Below are 18,218 nucleotides of genomic sequence, written 5' to 3' on the forward strand. Positions count from 1 at the left end.
AAATAGACTGTTTTTGACCAGAAGCAGACTGCTTCAACCGTGTTAGCGTGGCCATTTGCTAGATCTTGTTTTGTACATGTGGGGCAGAAACTACATGCACATAAATGCTATGTGAACTGAAATTCTCCAGCGTAACAAAAAAAAAATTGGTCCCTGCATCCAAGTCGCCCCCTTTTATCTCATCTTTCTTTGATCTTCCTTTTTTGCTTTGACGCCTGTGACGTGAGTCCAGCAGGAGTTTGGGTCTAGTAGGAAACACTCTTCAGCATCCATCCCTTCGACGGGTTATGTTGTTCTTGTTCTTTACAGGTTTCACCTAGCCTCTTCTGGCTTCGTATTTAGACCTTGAGACATGTGCAGAAAACATTTCCTCAATTTTCGCCATCATCTAGGGACTGGTCGCCATGAAGCCCACACTCACCTCCCTTCCCTCTCTCTTTTCAGTTGGAGTCACTCTGCTCTGGCCTTCCTTCCGCATTCATCCGGGTTGGAAACTCCCAGGGCTCCTTCTCTCTTCCTCCCTTGCTGCAGCTTCTTTCTTCCATTTTTGTCTTTGTTCTCCTTCCAGTCCAGCACTTAGCTCAGTGATCGAAATGTAACCTCTTTGGACTACAGTGCCCACGATCCTTCATCTGGCATGGCTAGTCATGATACAAGCTATCCAGCCATCAAAGCTGGAAAATCAGTTGTGCAAAATCATCTCTCTCTTACTTTTTTGGGGACCTGACAGTTTTAATTAGAGGACTACAGTTCCCAGAATCCCCTCACCAGCTGTCCAGCTGAGGAAACACCTGTTCCTTTAATTTGAGACCTCAGTAGTATGTTTACAGAATTTTTCAGAGATCCTTCTGGACCAACAAATGTTCAATTTTATTTGTAAGGCAGCATAAAGGAGATTTGCTTTCTAATTATGAGAGGACTAGTTTTCTCCTTGTGTTTTGATTGCAACCGGAAAGATTATCTCTACATTTTAAAATCTGATGGTTCTTGTCAGCATCATTTCTGGTTGTTGTTGTTTTTTTGTTCTTTTTTTTGTGGAGGGAGAAGGTGTCACATTTATTTCCTGAGTATGGGTAAAGAAAACCCGGTTTGGTTTATGTACATACCCAACAAGCGTTGCTAGAACCCAAAGAAGCATGCCTTGTCTTCCTTTTGGGTTATATAGTTTAATATCCTCCCAGCTGCGAGTTACAGAACTGGCAGGGTATTGGGGAAACCAGATGTGAACTCTAAGGAAACAATAGTTTCAGGTCCAGAACTTTCATAGAAGTCTGCTTCAAATTCACACCTCATATTGCTCTCTGTTTCCCTAAAAGAAGCTGAGTAGCATTAAAAATAATAATATATATTACAATATTTTTTTTTTTAAAAAAAATTCATCTGCTGGTTGGAAAACTTGACATACATGCCAGATGCTGTTAGGATTAGATCCTGGAGAGAACAGGTCTTTGGCCAGCCCAGTTAGTCAGCTGGTAGCAAAATATATTGCTGCTATTGTGGGTGGGGGGAAGGAACTGCCTCAAGGTCAGTCACAGGCCAGGAACATCTGGCTGGGAGGATCATGGAGGTCAGTCCAGAGCCATAGCTACGAAGCAAGATGGACATGTGCCCTCGTGCTCAGCTCTCAGGAGGAGCGGAAAAAGAGGAACTGCCCTCGTCTGTGGGCCAGCTGCAGCAGGAGCAGACAGTGGCCTTCTGCAAAGGCAGTCCTGGGCCATCTGAAATGGCTCCCTGGGAGCAAGTGCTGACCCTTCTTCTGGGCTTTGAAAGTAGGCCTTCAGACAAAGGAAATGGGCGCCATCTTCCTCCACAGTAGAATTCAGCAGAAAGGTACGTCTTGAGTCCTATATGAAGGTAGACCCTACTGAAGATGTGATCACGCACCTCCTCATTGGAAGCTGTTCCTGCCTTCCTGTTCAAGCAGCAGACAGCAAACTTTCATGCCTGGTGTGTGTAAGGACAATTTTGTAATGGCCCCCCTCCCGCGAACACAACAGGCATTCTCTAGCAACAAATAAATAATCAGAAACAAAGCCGCAGAATGGAAACATATGGCTCTGAAATCCCAGAATGTTGCCCCACCCCAATTGATCTTGGATTTCATGACATGGTTGTTCATGTTAGTTCACGCTTGGTGACAGCAGGATGGAAAAGGATCCTGGAACGGTCTCTTGTGCCTCAAGAGAATCTGTCCTGCAGGTCTGAAAGAGAGAATCCCGAGTAGGCTGGAGTAATGGGGTTGCTGGCAAGCTTTTGGGTGGTCAAGGAATCCAAGAGAGGAGCAGCCCGCTTAGCGAAGCACAAGGTGCTCTCCTGACCCGCTTTGGGTCTTGGCCATTGAAAGTAATCAACTCGTGGAATTCTAAAATCTGGACAGAACAAACCCGTTTCTATTTGATTTCCTCTGTGCGAAGCTTAAGTGCGTCCCAGCTTGCATTTTTGAAGGCTTATATAATACTAACTTGTCAGGTTATTGGCTCCCAAAATGAGCAAACTTGATTTGGGCTGAGGGAAAGGCTGCGCCTTCAACGACCAAGGCTATCACAAGGAGGAAACCATCAGCGGTGTCTCCTTTGCATTCAGAGAAAGACTCGGCCAGACCGACTGACCAGCTGGGAGGGTCCCTCCGGTCCTTAGAAGCAGCTTCTCCGTCCGCATCATGAGGAAGCCCAGCATGGCTGGGGTGTCCTTTCCCTCCTCACCAGCAAAGGGCAAACATTGGCCTAGGCTTCTGCTCTGATTAAAGACCGAGCAGATGTGGGATGAATTTATAGCAAGCACTTCCCGGTGCCTCTGGCTGTGGAAAAGCCTTTGTGAGGTTTGACACCTCAGGAGTTGTAAAAACAAGGAAAGGGGAGTCCTGCAAAGAACTTATATAGGGCAGGAGATACACATTTCTGAAAATACATCCTTCATAGGGAAAAAAAGGCCTGCTGGTTTTTCCTTCGGCTAAACCCAGGCTGCAGCTTTTAAGGAATTGGCTGTGTAGTCAGTCAAAAACCTTTCCAACTAAATCAATAAGCACCTATTACTTAGTCACTGCTTAGGAAAGATGTCACATCTTTAGTATCCTACCTCAGTGCTTCTAAAATGGTGTTTCATAGCTATGTGTTAGATTGCGTATGCAGATTTAATCTCAGTTTAGCTAACTAGTGAATAAATTAGAATTCATTTGAGTAGACTTTTTAAAAAAAGTTGAGCATCAGGCTGAACTAAAACTCTCCTCCAGGGCTGCCTAGAAGCTTGCCTTCATAAGGTCTCTACGTGGTCCTGAATCTATGGGATGTTCTTAGATCAGGCGGTTCTCCTTCCCCACCGGCAGATACTGCAGGTCCTTGAGAACTTCTCAGGGGAAAGTTCTGAGTCCAGCTCAGGGTCAGGAGATGTGCTGGAAAAAGCCCCCTTCCTTCCCTCTCAGCAGAAGGCACCAAACCTTCTAGGCCCCCCGGAGAATCCCATTTTGCTCTCTCCATTTTGTCAAAAGGGTCATCCCTGCTGGAGTCTGGTGGCGCCTCAGTTCCCTAAAAGGGAGCCCACAGGTTTCCGTAAAGTCAATGAGGGTTTTTTTTTTTTTTTGGAAGAAGCCGTGGTGGCCGTGCCTTTTCTGTGGTTCTTCTCCTGGCTGGTTATTGACCCGTCGTTCCCTTTTCTTCCGGCAGCCGGGCTCTTCCCGGGTTTCTGCAGGTCTCATCCCATGCTGGGGCATTTCGGTTCCCCTCTGTGAGCAGCTCCAAGTAAGCTCACAGTTGGGTGGATGGCCTTCCATGACAGCCTCTCTGGAGAACCGAGGGGCAGCACGAGGGAGGCCACCCGGAGCTTCCACGCAGGCAGGCAGTACAGGTGAAACCCTCCGTGCTTCCTCGCTTTCTTTTTCCACGAGCTTCTTCATACAGCTGTGCAGCGTGCTGCTGGAGCAATGTTTTGTTCCCTTGGCAACAAAAGCTGTCTTTTGTATGCTGTTTTGCTTACAGTGTTCCCCCCAAAAACCCTCTTGCTGCCAGTTATGATGTAAATTAAAACATTTGTAAAGTTTACTCATTTTTACTACTTGTTTCTGCCCCCCCCCCCCCGGTTGGAATCTGGCATGGAGCTGGTGTTTTGAATGTAAACTGAAGAACTACAAAGTGGGAGCTGGTGCCCAAGTGGTATTAGGGGAATTTTGAAGGTCAACATCACTTGGGTCTATGAAATTAATAGTTCTTTCTAAGTGGATTCAAATAAGCTCCCGCTCCTGCTATTTCTTTGCAGAAGCCAGAATAGTTAGCCAGTTGAGAGAAACCATTTAATGCAGATTGCAATCTAATGCAGAAGAAGGTCCATAAGAGAGACCGTTCTGAAGCATGTTCTTCCTTGACCCTTGAGGTTGTTCCAGGGTTTTGGGGGGGACCATGTAGCTGGAGGAGGCAGAACGCAACTCATGGCTCCTCCAAGGGAGCAGGGCGGGCTGGGGGGGGAGAGAGATTCCCATCCTCCCCAGCCTGGAAGGAGACCAGGGTCAACATGTGCAGGGACACATGTGGAGGTCCTGTTTTTCTTTCTCTCTCGGAAATGCTGAGTTGCAGATCAAACACTGCAGGACAACAGCCAGGAGCAGAGCTTTTGCCCCCCCCCCACAACACATACACCCATCCTGAGTGGCTAGTGTGTGGAGACATTGTGATGATGGTAAACTGGCTGGTTCCTGGGATGGCAAAGGCTCAGGCTGACCCCATGCTGCTGGCAGACACAGCTGTCCTTATGGAGCCAGTTAAATATCTGTAACTTGCCTACTGAGGAGGAACTGGATTTGCCAAAAGCCAGCGGGTTCTGGAGGCTGACAAGATTTTGCACCTCCCGACCAAGACTAGATCTCTGCTAACTCTGCCTGGTTCCTGGTGACGGCTTAATGGAGGCTCTTCTCTGTGGCTTTTGTGATTCACACGCATGGGCTCTTGCACCTACGTAGCGCAAATGACAGATACTTCCAAAGCTCAGCAGCCTCTTAACAGTTCTCCTAGAGTTCTTATCTGGAAACCAGCCAACCTTGGGTGGAAGCCCAAGGAGCTTTCTTTCTGTGTTTCCACCTTTCATTCTCCCCTCAAATGTGCAGTCTTGTTTTCTGTTGATGAAGATGCCACCCAGATGTTCATGAGGATGCTGCTTGCCCCTGGACTCTGTGCAGACGTTGGCAGGCGCCCACCTTTCTCGCCTGCGACTTCCACTCAGAGGGAACAAATTCTGAACCAGACGCTCCAGGCAGGCGACCGCCTGCCCACCCCCTTCTCCTCGGTTGCATCTATCGGTGCCGAGGAGGCGCTCCCATGCAAATAAGTGCTCGGGGAATGGATTCCTCTTGGCCTTGGAGGGTTTGGCACTCATCTTCTCCCTTCCGCCACCTCATGTCACAGCCGGATGTTTCCCATCAACCAGCTAGCCGGCCCCGCAGTCGGCCACTGGGGTGAGTCACGGCCGGCCTCTGATTCACGGCGTAAGCCTTCCTCCAGGCTTGGAGTGGCAGGGAAGAGGCCGGGCCAGCTCGGTCTCACTTCATTTGGAGAGGGGGAGGCCAGTCCAGACCCAAGGCTGGTGACGCTTTCTGAGACCGGCACCGTTGCTTTGCAGAAACATCCATCTTTTCATCCAGTCTTGGTTGCAGGTTTGAACCAAAAGTCAGAAGTCGCATTTTGTAGACCAGACTCCCAGCTGCTCACTTTCTCAGAAGAGGAGATGAGGGTGGGATCCTGCTTTGCTCCTCAGCTGGGCTGGGCTGGGGACTTCCTGCACTTCAGCTCTGAGGCCAAGCTGTGGACCACTCAGTGCCTGACCACTCTGTCTCCACGGTCACTTTGGCCCATCGGCCGGTCCTGCTTTGGGGGCTCCTGAGTAGGAAGCGGCCCTTGAAACATCTCTTCCCCTTGGGGGGGGGGTCGGGCTCCGTCTTCCAGAGTCTGCCGACTCCTGTCTCCTGAAGGGCTTCAGCCAGCCTGAGCCTGAACGATAGTGGCCAGGGCATTAACGCCCGGCAGTGGCTCCACCCGAGGCCACCCGACAGACAGACGGAGGAAGGGGACGCTCTCCTTTTTTTTCCTGGGCACATAAATGTGTCCTGGAAGTATGAGTTGCATTGGGAGGGGGCCTTTCTGCTCCCTGCTTGTGTCAGCCTGGTGGTGGGGAATCTCTGTGAAGCCCTCTGGAAGGGCAGCAGAAAGTTCATCCTCAGGACAAGGCGGCTGCCCCACAGCAGCCCCGCTCTCTGTCCAGGGCAGCACATGTGGGAGGACAGGCAGGCAAAGGAGCCCCGCGGTCTCCTTGGAGCAGAAGCCCCTTCTCTTAACTTCTTTGGCAGTTTCTGCTGCCTCCTCTCTGCAGCCCTGATCCCCCCTGAATAAAGCATGTAGCAGCTCTACCCGGGTGACACACGCACGCACCCATGTGCTAAAAAAAAGGGCTCTTACATGCCTGCTGTCAGTATCCAATGCCCATTCACAGACACATTTGATTAAAGGGCTTAGCCCACCTCTGGCCACATTTTATGGCTCATAAAAGGCCACCCTCTGCATGGCCTCTGCAGTCCTGGTGAGAAGCAGAAATGCAGCAGAGCTGCTTGGCGGCTTCCAGGCGTTCTCTGCCTTTGCCTGCTGGAGACGGTGCGGCTGATCGGTCGGTGATGCTTTTGGACTGTTCAGCAGGTCGTTTCTGTCGTTTGGTAACAAAAAAGGAGGTGCCGAGCCAACTGGAGGGGAATCGGTTGTACTGAGCTGTGACAGCATCTGGATTGGTCCACGCTTTGGCTCCGCTAACTTAGAAATAATACAGCACGAAGCTGCATTGGCTTCCTGTCCAGAGTTCTTCCACGGTGAAAGGATGGGTTGAAGGAAAAAAGTGTATTTTCTACTAATGTTCTTATCGGTTTCTGCATTAATTCCACTGGCAGAACAGTAGCTTTGAATAGTAGCTGTCAAATAAATTAGATGATAATCCCTTCACTGTGAACTCTAATGGCACCACTAGCAGATGTTTTAATAGAGACTGTTGCCTTTTCTCTTACCCCACAGTTGTTCACCGGCTGTTTGTGTTTGGATGCCCTTAATCCCTTAAGCCACAAGGAACCATATTTCAGAAATCCCAGGCCAGGAAATAATATACTTTATGCAGCAATGGCGGGTGAGCAGCACCCATAAATTATTCTCGGCATTCCCCTTGTTAAAGCTTCCGCTTCCTTAAAATAAACAAACAAGTCTGGCATTTGCTCTGTAAGCAAAATATTTATGACGTTTCCTCCCACTTTCCAGAGAGGGACTACACCAGCGCCGGAGACTCTGGGACGGGTTGGAGGTCGTGAGGTGTATGGCAACGGCCCCTTGGTCCCCACCCGAGGAAGGAAGGCACCAGGCTTCAGAACAGGACAAAGACCCCCCTCCCCCCGTCTTTTTGTAGACCTCTGACGAGATGGGTTTTTTGTTTGTTTTTTGCCACAGCGAAGGACGTTTCTGGGTTTTGGCTTTCATTTGCTATCCCAGTCATCCAATAACAGTTTAGCCCCTCCAGTACAACGGTCAGCACCATAGCCCAACCCAGGTCCTAGTGGTCAGAGTGGGAGTCCAGCACTGTCGGCAGAGGGACTCCCTGGGACCACTGACAGAATCCCGCAGCCAGTGGGGGATTCTGGGCACCGTAGTCCAAAATACTGAGGAGAGCTTGTGATGGTCCCAGATCCTCTGAACTGTGGCACAGCAATAAATTGAACATATTTATTTATAAAATATTTATTTATAGAAGGATTTCTGCCCCAACAAAGGCAGTTTTCAAAATAAAACACAGCTGACAAATAAACCCCAGTTTCACCCCCTTTATGTTCCAGTTTCTTCCCTCTCGTGACAAAAGGCTTGGGTGTCACCACACTTTCCCCTCAGAATTCAATACCTTCATCTTCATTTTGCATTCTTTTTAAAATCGTGAAGAGAAATGGAAATATTCATGTTTAATCTGTCTGAATCCACGGGACTGAAATAAAAGTGAAGGGAGAGAATAGAAGCAACATCTGTTCATGGAGATCTGGTCAATGAAAAACATTGTGATGCTGAGTTATTTTCTGAAACACCAGCAATTAGCCATAGAGCTGGTTTACCCAGATGTTTTTGACCACTCCTTCATGCTAGGGCACGGACCTTGGGAAGAAAAGGTTTTATGTTTATGAGAGGTTTTCTTTTCCTGAAATTCATTGAGATGTTGTGCAATATTCATGATTGAAGAGAAGAGCAAGCGAACTCTATTTTAGAAAGTTGTAATGCTGTCTTGGATAAAATGGTGTTCCAAATTCCACAGCTTTAAGCTTATATGATTTTTGTTTTTTAAGTGCAAAAAAAGAAAAGAAAAAAGAAATTAGTGTATTTCAACAAATTGTTGGCTATGGTTTCACATGACAAACAATACTTTCAGAGCTAAACATTCTCCAGATCAGCAGGGTTTCTAAAAATGAGGATGTACACATAATAAATGTGTGAGTGTTTAAGATGTTACAAGACTATGCTGTTTTTTTCACAATGGCTAGAATCCTGGGGAGTTTGCTAAGTTTATGTGACTTGAAGGTAAAAATCACTTCATCTAAAGCCTATTCTTTAAGCATCTCACACCCAGCGCGCATCCACCTGTGTTTTCCAGCCTTTGCTCCTCCAGGTGTTTGGACTTCAACTCCCAGGAGCCTTAGCAGCCAGGCAGGGATTCTGGAGGGCAGAGGCTGAAACAGCCAGAGGGCCAGAAGTTGAGATCCAATGGTATAGATCACTGGTTCTTAACCTTGGGTTACTCAGGAGTTTTGGACTGCAACTCCCAGAAGCCTTCACCACCAGCTGTCCTGACTGGGGTTTCTGGGAGTTGCAGTTCAAAAGCATCCGAGTAACAAAGGTTAAGAACCACTGGTATAGATTATAAAAATCATGCAGGTGGGGATGGGGTGGGGGGCTGTTTTGTTTTGTTTTTGATTCCATAAAATACCAAAGAAATAAGGGTTTTGAATTGTAAACACACACAGAGCTGGGAAACACACACTTTTTTGGGAAAAGCTGATGGTTCACCCAGGGTTTGTGGTCTGTCAAGTCATGTCCTGCACTCCAGGAAGGCTGCAGAACAGTTTACACTAAGAGACAGGCGAGTAGAGGATGGTGTGTGTGTGTCTTGCGTCCGTTTGTGTTGTCCCAGATGTTGTGGCCTGCCCTTGCGATCACACCCTCGCTCTTGCTCCCCTGCAGGTTCTCCAGGGGGCTCAGCTGATTGCCGTGGCCTCTTCCGATCCAGCAGCTGGGGGTGTTGACGGATCCCCGCTCCAAGGGAGCGATATTCAGGTCCAGTATGTCCAGCTGGCGCCGGTGACGGACCATGCGGCTGCGAATCAGGTGTGTAAATCTTCTACGTCTGCAAAGGGAAGGGAGGCAGGAGAATGGTGAGACACGCTGTCTGGCACCTCCTCTCCAGTGTTTTGCTCCTGCTGGGCCCGTAAAGCTTTGCTGCCCTCCTGAGTGGGGCTCCTTTGATGCCCCCCAATCCTTCTCATGTAGTGCCACCAGTGTTCCCCCCTTCCACCCCCATCCCACAGTCGACTTGCCCTTGAGTAATGTAACATGGAATGTTTGCCCTCGGGGCCAGATTCCTTGCACATCCCAAGGATCATTGGATATTTTTATTTGTAATTATTTGCAGGTGTTTTTTTTTTTAAATGGGAGCAAATAATCCCTGGAGATTCAGTGTTGTGCTTTCCCCCTTCATTTCCCCCCTTGTTCACATTTACTGATTCCTGGAGGCAGGAGGAGCAGGCAAGCCTAAAGGATGATGCCGGCCCCAACAGAGACTGTGGCTGGCAGGAGGCAGGTCTCACTAGCATCGGAAGCTCCCTTCTCCTTTTCTTTCCTTGTTTAAAGAACAAAACCTCTCCTTTGGCCTGGTGGCTCTTTCTGTGGCGCAGCTGAGGGTGAGAGTCTGCTTTTGGGACCTTTTCTGTAACCGTTCTAGACGCGCAGGGGAAGGGTTCCACACGTGGCCCAAGGAACAGGGGGTTTGGGCTATCTCAACAGAACCAGCACAGCCACTTGGTCTGCTCAGCGTCAGACCCCTGAGCTTCTTGTGAGCTGGGGCGAGCCAAAGGCCAGGTCCAGAGTGCCAAGGCTCAGCGCCAGAGAATCCGCTCAGCCCCAGGGGAATCGCTCGTGGGCTTGGCAGCTCCCCGGCCCAAGAACTTTGTGTACTTCTTCTCGGGCCAGGTGGGGGCTCAGAGCTGAAAAGAGACAATGCACCCCCAGTAGGTTTTTCTGCGGTTGTGCCATGGCCGGAAGGAGCAGCCGGCTGCGGTACCGGCGATGTGGCGAAGGGGAGCGCCGTGACTGCTGGCCAGAGACTCTCTGCCCGGCAGCCGTGCGGGTGACCCAGGGCCTTCCTTCCAGCAGGCGCTTCCATTCCGAGAGCCTGGTCTGTCAGTTTTTCCATTCCCGGCCCCTGTCTTGCAGCTATTTCGGACCTGGCTGCAAGTGTTGGCCCAGAACAATGTGTTCCATTATTGAAGCTGGAGTGGCTCAGCTTCACACGCACCTCAGGGCCTTTTTGCCAGGGCAAGGAGCCGCCTCTCTGTCCAAATGAGAGGTCTTCAGGGATGGGGAGAAGGAAGGTTAGGGGTTCCTGCAAACCGAGGACCTTCCTTCTGGGACCCTGATCAATCCCCCCTGCAGGGGAAGGGGCAGCAGGGCGGGTAGGGTGGACCCTTGGGGGCAACGCTCCTCTCTCTCTCTCTCTCTCTGGGAGAGAGGGAACTGGTGGCCTGACTTGGGGGGCCGGGGAAGGGGAAGGGTCCCTGCTGAAAGTGGGGCTGGGAGACTCTTCAGACCACTCTTCAGACCCTGAGGGACACGGCAGTCATTTTGCAGCACTTGGGTGTACAAAGGGGGGGGGGGGAGAGAAACGAGGCTCTGCTTTCTGCGCCACCGTGGTTGCTCTGCCAGTCTTTCACTCAGAGACGGAGTGTGTGTCAGGAGCCCTGGGGTTTCCTCATCGGGTGTTTGCTAGATGGGCTTCTCTTTCCCCAGCGTACAACACAAAGGTGTGCTGGTTGTGGTTCCCTGTCCTGACAGAACGCCTGCAGTGCAGAAAGGGGGCGGGCGGGTGGACGATGTTGGTCATTGCATCTCTGTTATAAACTGCTCAGAATAGGGCACTGCATTAATGGAGTGGTATATAAATCAAATTGATCGATCAGTCAATCAGTCAATCAGCAAGCCTGTGCTTAGGAAAAGCCTCCCCCCCACAAAGTGAGTGAGAGTCCCTCAAGATTTCCCTGACATGTTGAAGGCACGGACCACCCCCGGTCCCCCCAGGTGTCACCCACGGCAGTGCCCGTAAGGGTGGCTGTCCTCCTGACAGGACAGCCTTGACTTCTTGTGGTTCCCCCTCGCCACACACACCTCAGCGCGCTGCGGAGGCCCAGCACAGCCAAAAGGATGAAATGTTTGTGCATCTCAGGAGCAGGAAAGGGCTCCCTTGTAACAGACGACTCTTCTAGGGCTTCCAGGCCTCCTGTTTTTCCACCCGTCTTTTTCCCTGGAGCCCATGAGGGGAGACAGAGGTCACCTGTGACTTTGTCTTTCCCTCTTGAAGCCCCCCTTGGAGAAGCTCTGGAGGTTTTGAGCCTAGCGATAAATCTCTGCTTCTCTGTCTCCCACACTGTTGGCAGCGAGAGCGGGATTGCTCCCTTTCAGACACTTTCTGCCGTGTTAGCTTTTAATATTGTGGTTAACCACAGAGATTTTTACAGTGCTGCAGATAAATTCAAAGGAATGTGGAAACTGAAAGCAATAGGGTTGTACGTAAAAATGCAAACAAGGTGAGGCAAGGGTTTGCTGATACTGTCTGGGCCGCCTGCAGAACCCTCCGAGAGAGGCACCATCCACACTACAATGCATGGCCAGCAACGGGGAAGTTGAAAAGAGAGAAAGGACAGGGGCAGATCTGGGGGATTTGCACTGCATGATACCTTTCTTCTCGGCCCTCCTGCCTAGCAGGACAGCCTCAGCCCAGAAGCACAGAATGGTGCATCCGTTTGAACAGCTTCTGCTCTATGGAACTGGACGTGCTTTTAAGTTGCACAGAGCTCTTCTTCATTGATCATGAAATCTTGCATAACTTGGTGGGTTTGCACACTTACCCTAGCCTGCATTGCTACTCTTCCGTCATCATGCCAGTCGAGTGACAGTAGGTTCGCTCTCAGCTGCTCCGTGGCCACTAGGGTTTCTGCAGGTGGTGCTGAGTGCAAAGTGCAGGTGCCAATGCCCGGCTGGCCAGTCACCCAAGGAGGAGGAGGAGGAGGAGCCTTGGCACCACTCGCAGTCGAGCTACTGAGGCAGCTAAAGGGGGATGTGCTCAGGGTGTGTGGCATGGAAGGATAGTGCTTTGGGGTGAGCTGATGCCAGCAAGCAGTGAGGCTCGTGTGCAGCTCTCATGTTTATTTTCATGCACTGATTGCATTTGTGCTTTACAGAAGTCCTAATGGCTTCTGACATGTTAAATTAGAGTAATAACCCTGGAATACCACACAAGATTTGTTTTTCCTTTCCTCTGCTGAAGTCTGTGCAAGAGGAAATGGCTTCCGCTTAAAAGTCAGGCCTTTGGAAAAGCCTCCCACATCTGGCTAAATGTTGGATCATTAACCCAGGACTGGCTAAGTCCCCATTCCTTTAAGCGAATTCTTTCTTCCAGGTGTTTAGGTGACTGCTTTTGCTGCGGACAAAGTGCTGCTGTTGTGAATTTTCTCACTAGTCTGGCCGGTCTGCTGAGTGAGGGGGAGCGAGAGCAGTGAAATGGAAATGGGGGGCACAGAGCTGGGAGCAGGAGCCAGGAACCACAGGTTATTATTGGCAGGAGAACAAACAGAAGGAGGGTGTGATTCATGTCAGAGTGCCTGACCTTCACCTGAGAACCAGAGGTTGCTGTTCTGAACTTCATGACCTCTCCTTACAAACAAGTAATCCTTGACCGGACAGGAAAATATTGAAGAGGAAAAAAAGGATTTGCTGAGCTTCCCTCTTTTGTTCACTGCTGCCCCTCCCTTGGAGGTTTAGGATCCCCCACTCTCTGCCTTTGGAAGTCTTCCCTTCATGCTGCAATTTCTCCTTTTAAAACACTTTATGATCTGATCATGAAGGGCATCAACTGGTTCTTCAGGGTGGCTTGGCGGGCTATATAGCAGACCCTTGTAGTGATACACCTGTTGTTTTCCTCTCCTGTAATTTTTACCCAGATGCTCTCATCCAGTCTCGCATGCTCCATCTCAGAGGCCCCCTTGCTTCCTTCCTTTAGTCTATTTTGTTTTTCTTTTCTTTTCTTTCTTACTTGGAGAAAGTCCTGTCTCTTCATAATTATATTTCCATCATGAATCTCATCCCATCAGGTTTCAATAATGCCAGTTAAAACAGATTTGCTCCCCTGCTGCCTGGGTTAAGAGTTCAGGTTCATCTTGTTATTTGCTAGGATCTGTGCGTTAGTTTAGAGACGTCCAAAACCCTCCAGCAGCTTTGTTGTCTTCAGAGCTCATCTAGAGGGCTGACACGCCTTGGATTTTGCAGAAGGCAGTTGTGGTCGGTCAGAAGCAGATTCTCCCCCACTGCCACTCTCTTGTGGTGGAAGATAAAAGAGGGGACACGGCTTTTGCTGGCTTTGAACAAAAATGCTCAGCAGCTAGCTGAAGATTTTGGCGGTTGCCGAGTGATTTAGGGAACTCAGCAGAGAAAGAAGAGGACCCACACCTCTCTCGGAAGAGCCCTGTGGCCAGAGGCATGAGGCCTAGCAAAGGTGGGCTTGGCTGAGTCATGGCAGGTTCTGTAGGCAGTACACAGCGCGACCGGACAGAGGCAGGGTGGCCCTCGCCACTCCGGGCTTAGGAAGAACTTCATCCAGCGCCACTGACCAAAGAGGTTGTGCCCTCCTGAGTCTCAGTGCAGCCATTGACAGGGAAGCTAATTGGACCAAGGAACCGGGGCCGCCTGGGGCTTCTGGCACTCCTGGCCAGGGCCATTGGACTGGCTGCAGCTGGAGTCCCGAGCCAGGGGGTTCCTTTCCAGCCCACTGGGCAGGTGAGAGAGAGAGAGAGAAACGTCACGGTAGCCCCTGGAAGGTCTCCAGGTAAACAAATGCCTGGCTCCCCTTCGGGCAGAGGCTACCCCCTCAGGCCTCAGGCCTTCCCACCTGATTCAGGGAACCCTTCAAGGGATCGGTCTCAGCCCAGGCCCACTGATGGCAGGGGTTGTGGAGCTCTTGGAGAAAGAGAGGCTGAAACCTGCCCACCCTCCCACACACACACCCCCGGGGCTTCTGGGCACAGGGGTTTGGGGTCCGTGGCTCTCGGGCCCTGCCGTGCAGGCTGGGGCCTCTGGGTGCTCATCCCCTGAGGCCGATGCCTTGGACACGGCAGGGGTATGTGTGTGTGCAGGTGGGCCTTGACGCTCACGCCGGCTGGGCGTTCCTGCTCTCCGGCTGGCAGGGGTTCTAGAATTCCCTGCTTGTGCCACTCGGGGGACGGTGGCCCCCAGGCTGAGCCCTGCTGAAGTTAAACTCTGGTGTGCCTGCTTCCCTCCCTCTCCTGCAGAACGCAGACTCACTGCAGACGGCCATCCAGCCAGAAATGCAAATAGACCATGGAGCCATTCAGATCCAGTGAACCGTGCCAGCGGAGCAGCAGCAGCAGCAGCAGCAGCAGCTTGGCATCCAAGTGCCGCCTTGGGCAGCAGCTCGAGATTCACACCGGGGAGCGAGGCCGTTGCTTCACAGCCTGGAGGAGGTTCTCCTGGACATACCAGTGTGACCCAGTTCCACTGGCCTGATGGTTTGGACCCCCTGCAAACAGACCCTCAGCTGCAGGCGGTTCTCACCCTCCGGCGCACAGCTAGAGGGAGAGCCTGCCTGTTCTATGCCGTGTAGAAGGATCCCCAAAAGAGATGCTTTGGCCACACCTGGGGCGGGTGGGAATCTAACCTCCCAAGAGGGGGGAGGGCTAGTCAACTTATCTAAGTACGTTTCATCTCTTCCGTGGCTCATCTTTCAATGTCTATAGACATCCTGTCAGACATCAGCCCATCTTACTGTGCAAACTTTGCCATGCAGGAAAAAAAAAATCAAGAGTGCAAATATATTTTGCTGTTGGAAGAAGAAAAATTTTAGTTTGCTATGTTTATAATAAAGAGAGAGAGAGAGAGAGAGAAAGAAAGATATATTTAAGGAAAGTGGGGGGGGGAGATTGGGGGGAAGTCCCATTATCAGAAACATTAGCTTTTTGTTGCTGTTTTTTGTGACATAATTATCAAGCATTTCCAAAACAAGAAGAGAAAACCCAACCCCCCCCCCCCCCCCCCCGGCCACACTCCTACAACATTCATCATCTTTTCGTTGGTTTGGTTACTCAGCTACTTTTCTAAAGAGGGAGAACTGCGATCTGACCCTGTAATTATGCATTTCTAAAGAAATAAATATGTATTTATGAAGGGTGTCCTGTGGCTGCCCATCCTTGGCATCTCATGCTTTAGATGGAATTGCTTTTCAGGTTGCAGGGCTTCACCCTAACCCCTCCACTCCCCCGCCGGCTCAAGCGGCTTCTGGACTGTTCACCCTCCTTGAGTGGAAATGAAACCCACACTGTTCCTCTTGGCTTTTGCTCACCTCCTTCCACTGATGCAAAAAGCAGTGCTCCTGGAGGATACACGTGTGTGTGTGTGTGTGTGTGTGTGTGTGTGTGAGAGAGAGAGAGAGAGAGAGAGAGAGAGAGAGAGAGACGGTGTTTAAAACCAGTGCAAACGGTGTTCCATCGAGGATTACAAAGGAACTATAATCCCTTGGAAAATGAAAAGGATTATCTTTGATGCTCCAGTGATAAGCGTGGAAAGTGCTGTGCAAATCTCTGGCCTGGGGAGAGCTTTCTACACCCAGAGGACCATCCTGGGAAGGGGTTTATCGGTGAAGATGCATCCGATGGCGAGGCAGGTGGCCATGAGAACCTCCAAAGGAAGAAGGGGCCGTCCGGCTTCCCAGTCCTAAGCTATCCAGAGCTTTGAAAATGTGCATTAAGACTTCAGACTGTGCCTGGAAGTGGATGAGGAGCCACTGCTTCAGGACCACTGAGATACGACCCCAGCGCTTGATCTCCTCAGTAGCTCAATGACTGTGCGTAGGACTAGAAGCTGTTTCCAGACAGTCCTCAAGAACAGCCCTCAAGGAGCCAGGTGATTGAACGGGGCAAGGGCTGGTCCTAACACCTCCCCTCTATATTCCCATGTCCTGTTTGTGGCTTTGAACGTGGGGTGGGGGGCACCAGTTCAGCGCACACTGCAGGTCCTCTTCCTTCAGGAGACAAGGGTTGGGAAATGCCATGTGAGAAAGGACCACAGGCCCTGCCTGGGCCCACGCCCGTCTCGGCAGCCTATGGAAGAACTCAAGCTCTGTGGATCATCGCCCCGTCTTGGTTCTTCAACATACCGGGAAGCACCCTCCTTCCAAATAGATCCCAAAGCGGTCAGTTGAGGGAGAGGTTTTCAGACCGGTGGCATGGAGTGGGGAGTCTGTGCATGCAAAGCGTATTTCTGGAAAGGGGCCCTTCTCACTTCCCCGGAATGGAGTGGGGGAGAGGGCTTTGGGAGAGGGGCAGAACAATTGCCCAAGAGTTCTGATGGTCAGGCTCCTTGGGAGAAACACGCAGGAGACACGATGGATGAGGCCGGTCAGGGAAAGGTGCCGGCTGGCACGCTGCTTGTCTGAGATCAGCCCTCCTCCTTCTTACAGAAACAGCAGTTGGGGGATTTTCAGCAACGTTGTCTTCTGCGGAACGACCAGTGTGGCTGGAAGAGTTCGTTTTGGTGCAAATAAGCATGGAAATGGCAATGCAGGAGAAAAGAAAATATTTGACTACAGCAAAAATGCCTCCTGTGTTTGGTTCTTCCGTTGTGGTGTATTTTTTCCTCTTTGTGCTGCACCCCATAATAAACGAAAGGCGAGTTAAATGGAAAGCCAGGCTGAGCAAATTGGACAAGTTGACAGAAGCCCTAATAGAGCAGAGGAAGAGCTTTGACTTGCCAGTTTTTCCAGACTCCCTGCCTGACCTTGGACTTTGTCCCTTACCTCTGGGACTTTGAATCCTCTTCTGTAAAATGGAAAGGGCAGTGGAGCTGGGGGAATGACTTTAGCAATTCCAACCCCCATGCCAGAAAAGCCAGATCCTGCAACCAAACTGAATTATGTAAATTTAAAACTTTGCATATATTTGCTGATGTAGAGAAATTATTGTTAGCTGGAAGATTCTCTTGTTTCAAGGCAAAAATGATTATTTCCATGCCTAGCAAGATTATAGGGCTCCGGGGTGAAACAGAACAGACCTTCCCCACAATGTCCACTAAAAGCTATAACTTTAACCACCTCTTCTCGATTCTGCCTCTAAAATCCTAACTCTTAAAAATGGTGCCAGCTGGACGACCCTCTTGAAAATAGCCTCACAGAACAGGGAAAGAAAAGCTGAAGAAAATCTGGGCAATGATTCTGCAATATCCTTTTCCTTCTCATCCACATTTTTATTTTATGTATGTATTTATTTATTTATTTTGGGTGCATTGGAGTCTGGATCATCATATCTAATTTGTTTTGGGAGGAGGAGAAGTGGATTCATGCAGTTCCTGAGCAATGCTAAGTTACACTCTCCTTTCCTGAATTCACTCAGCAGCTGATTGATTTTAAGACATTTATATATTGCTTTCCTTGAATTTTTTACACCAGTTTACACTTTTCAGATTTAGCATGAAAAGGAGTAGCCGCCCCACCCCAAGCCTTGAAGAATGATGAGTTGAAATAAAATACTCTATAAGACGGCAGCCTTGGAAAGTTTATGAGTTTGGAAGAGCTGGGTCGTGGTGAAGAAAATCCATGTTGGACACCAAAGCTGTGTTGCCAGCGCGCCCCAGTGTTCCAGGAGACAGTTTGGAGCCTGGCCTCCATTTGCCCTCCATATCTGTTGTAGGAAAGGAATGGACCCCAAGGTCAGCCAGAGACCTGTACGGGATGAGATGAGAGATGAGAGGAGGTCCTTAAGCTGTTGCTGGCGCCCATCCCTGCAAACGTCGCCGGTTGTTAGCCATCAGTGTCGGCCACCAACCACCTTTGCTGGGAGCTGAGGGTTGGAGCCTACCTGGCTGCCTTCCTCCATTAGCATTACGTATTTCTACCAACGT

At 50.2% G+C, this 18,218-nt stretch overlaps 1 protein-coding gene across 2 annotated transcripts in view; it reads left to right on the forward strand.

Annotated features, from left to right (window-relative positions):
• Nucleotides 1–15,496, forward strand: part of BANP (BTG3 associated nuclear protein) — a 97,533-nt gene extending 82,037 nt beyond the window's left edge. For both annotated transcript variants that reach the window (XM_020788307.3, XM_020788306.3), the window contains 2 exons: nt 9,228–9,371; nt 14,600–15,496. In XM_020788307.3, coding sequence (XP_020643966.1) covers nt 9,228–9,371; nt 14,600–14,671 — 216 coding nt within the window. In that variant the 3' untranslated portion in view covers nt 14,672–15,496. The remainder of the gene's footprint in view (nt 1–9,227; nt 9,372–14,599) is intronic.
• The last annotated feature ends 2,722 nt before the right edge of the window (nt 15,497–18,218 follow it).

This window comes from Pogona vitticeps, chromosome 10, assembly GCF_051106095.1.
Source record: "Pogona vitticeps strain Pit_001003342236 chromosome 10, PviZW2.1, whole genome shotgun sequence".
In the NCBI taxonomy this organism is placed as follows: Eukaryota; Metazoa; Chordata; class Lepidosauria; order Squamata; family Agamidae; genus Pogona; species Pogona vitticeps.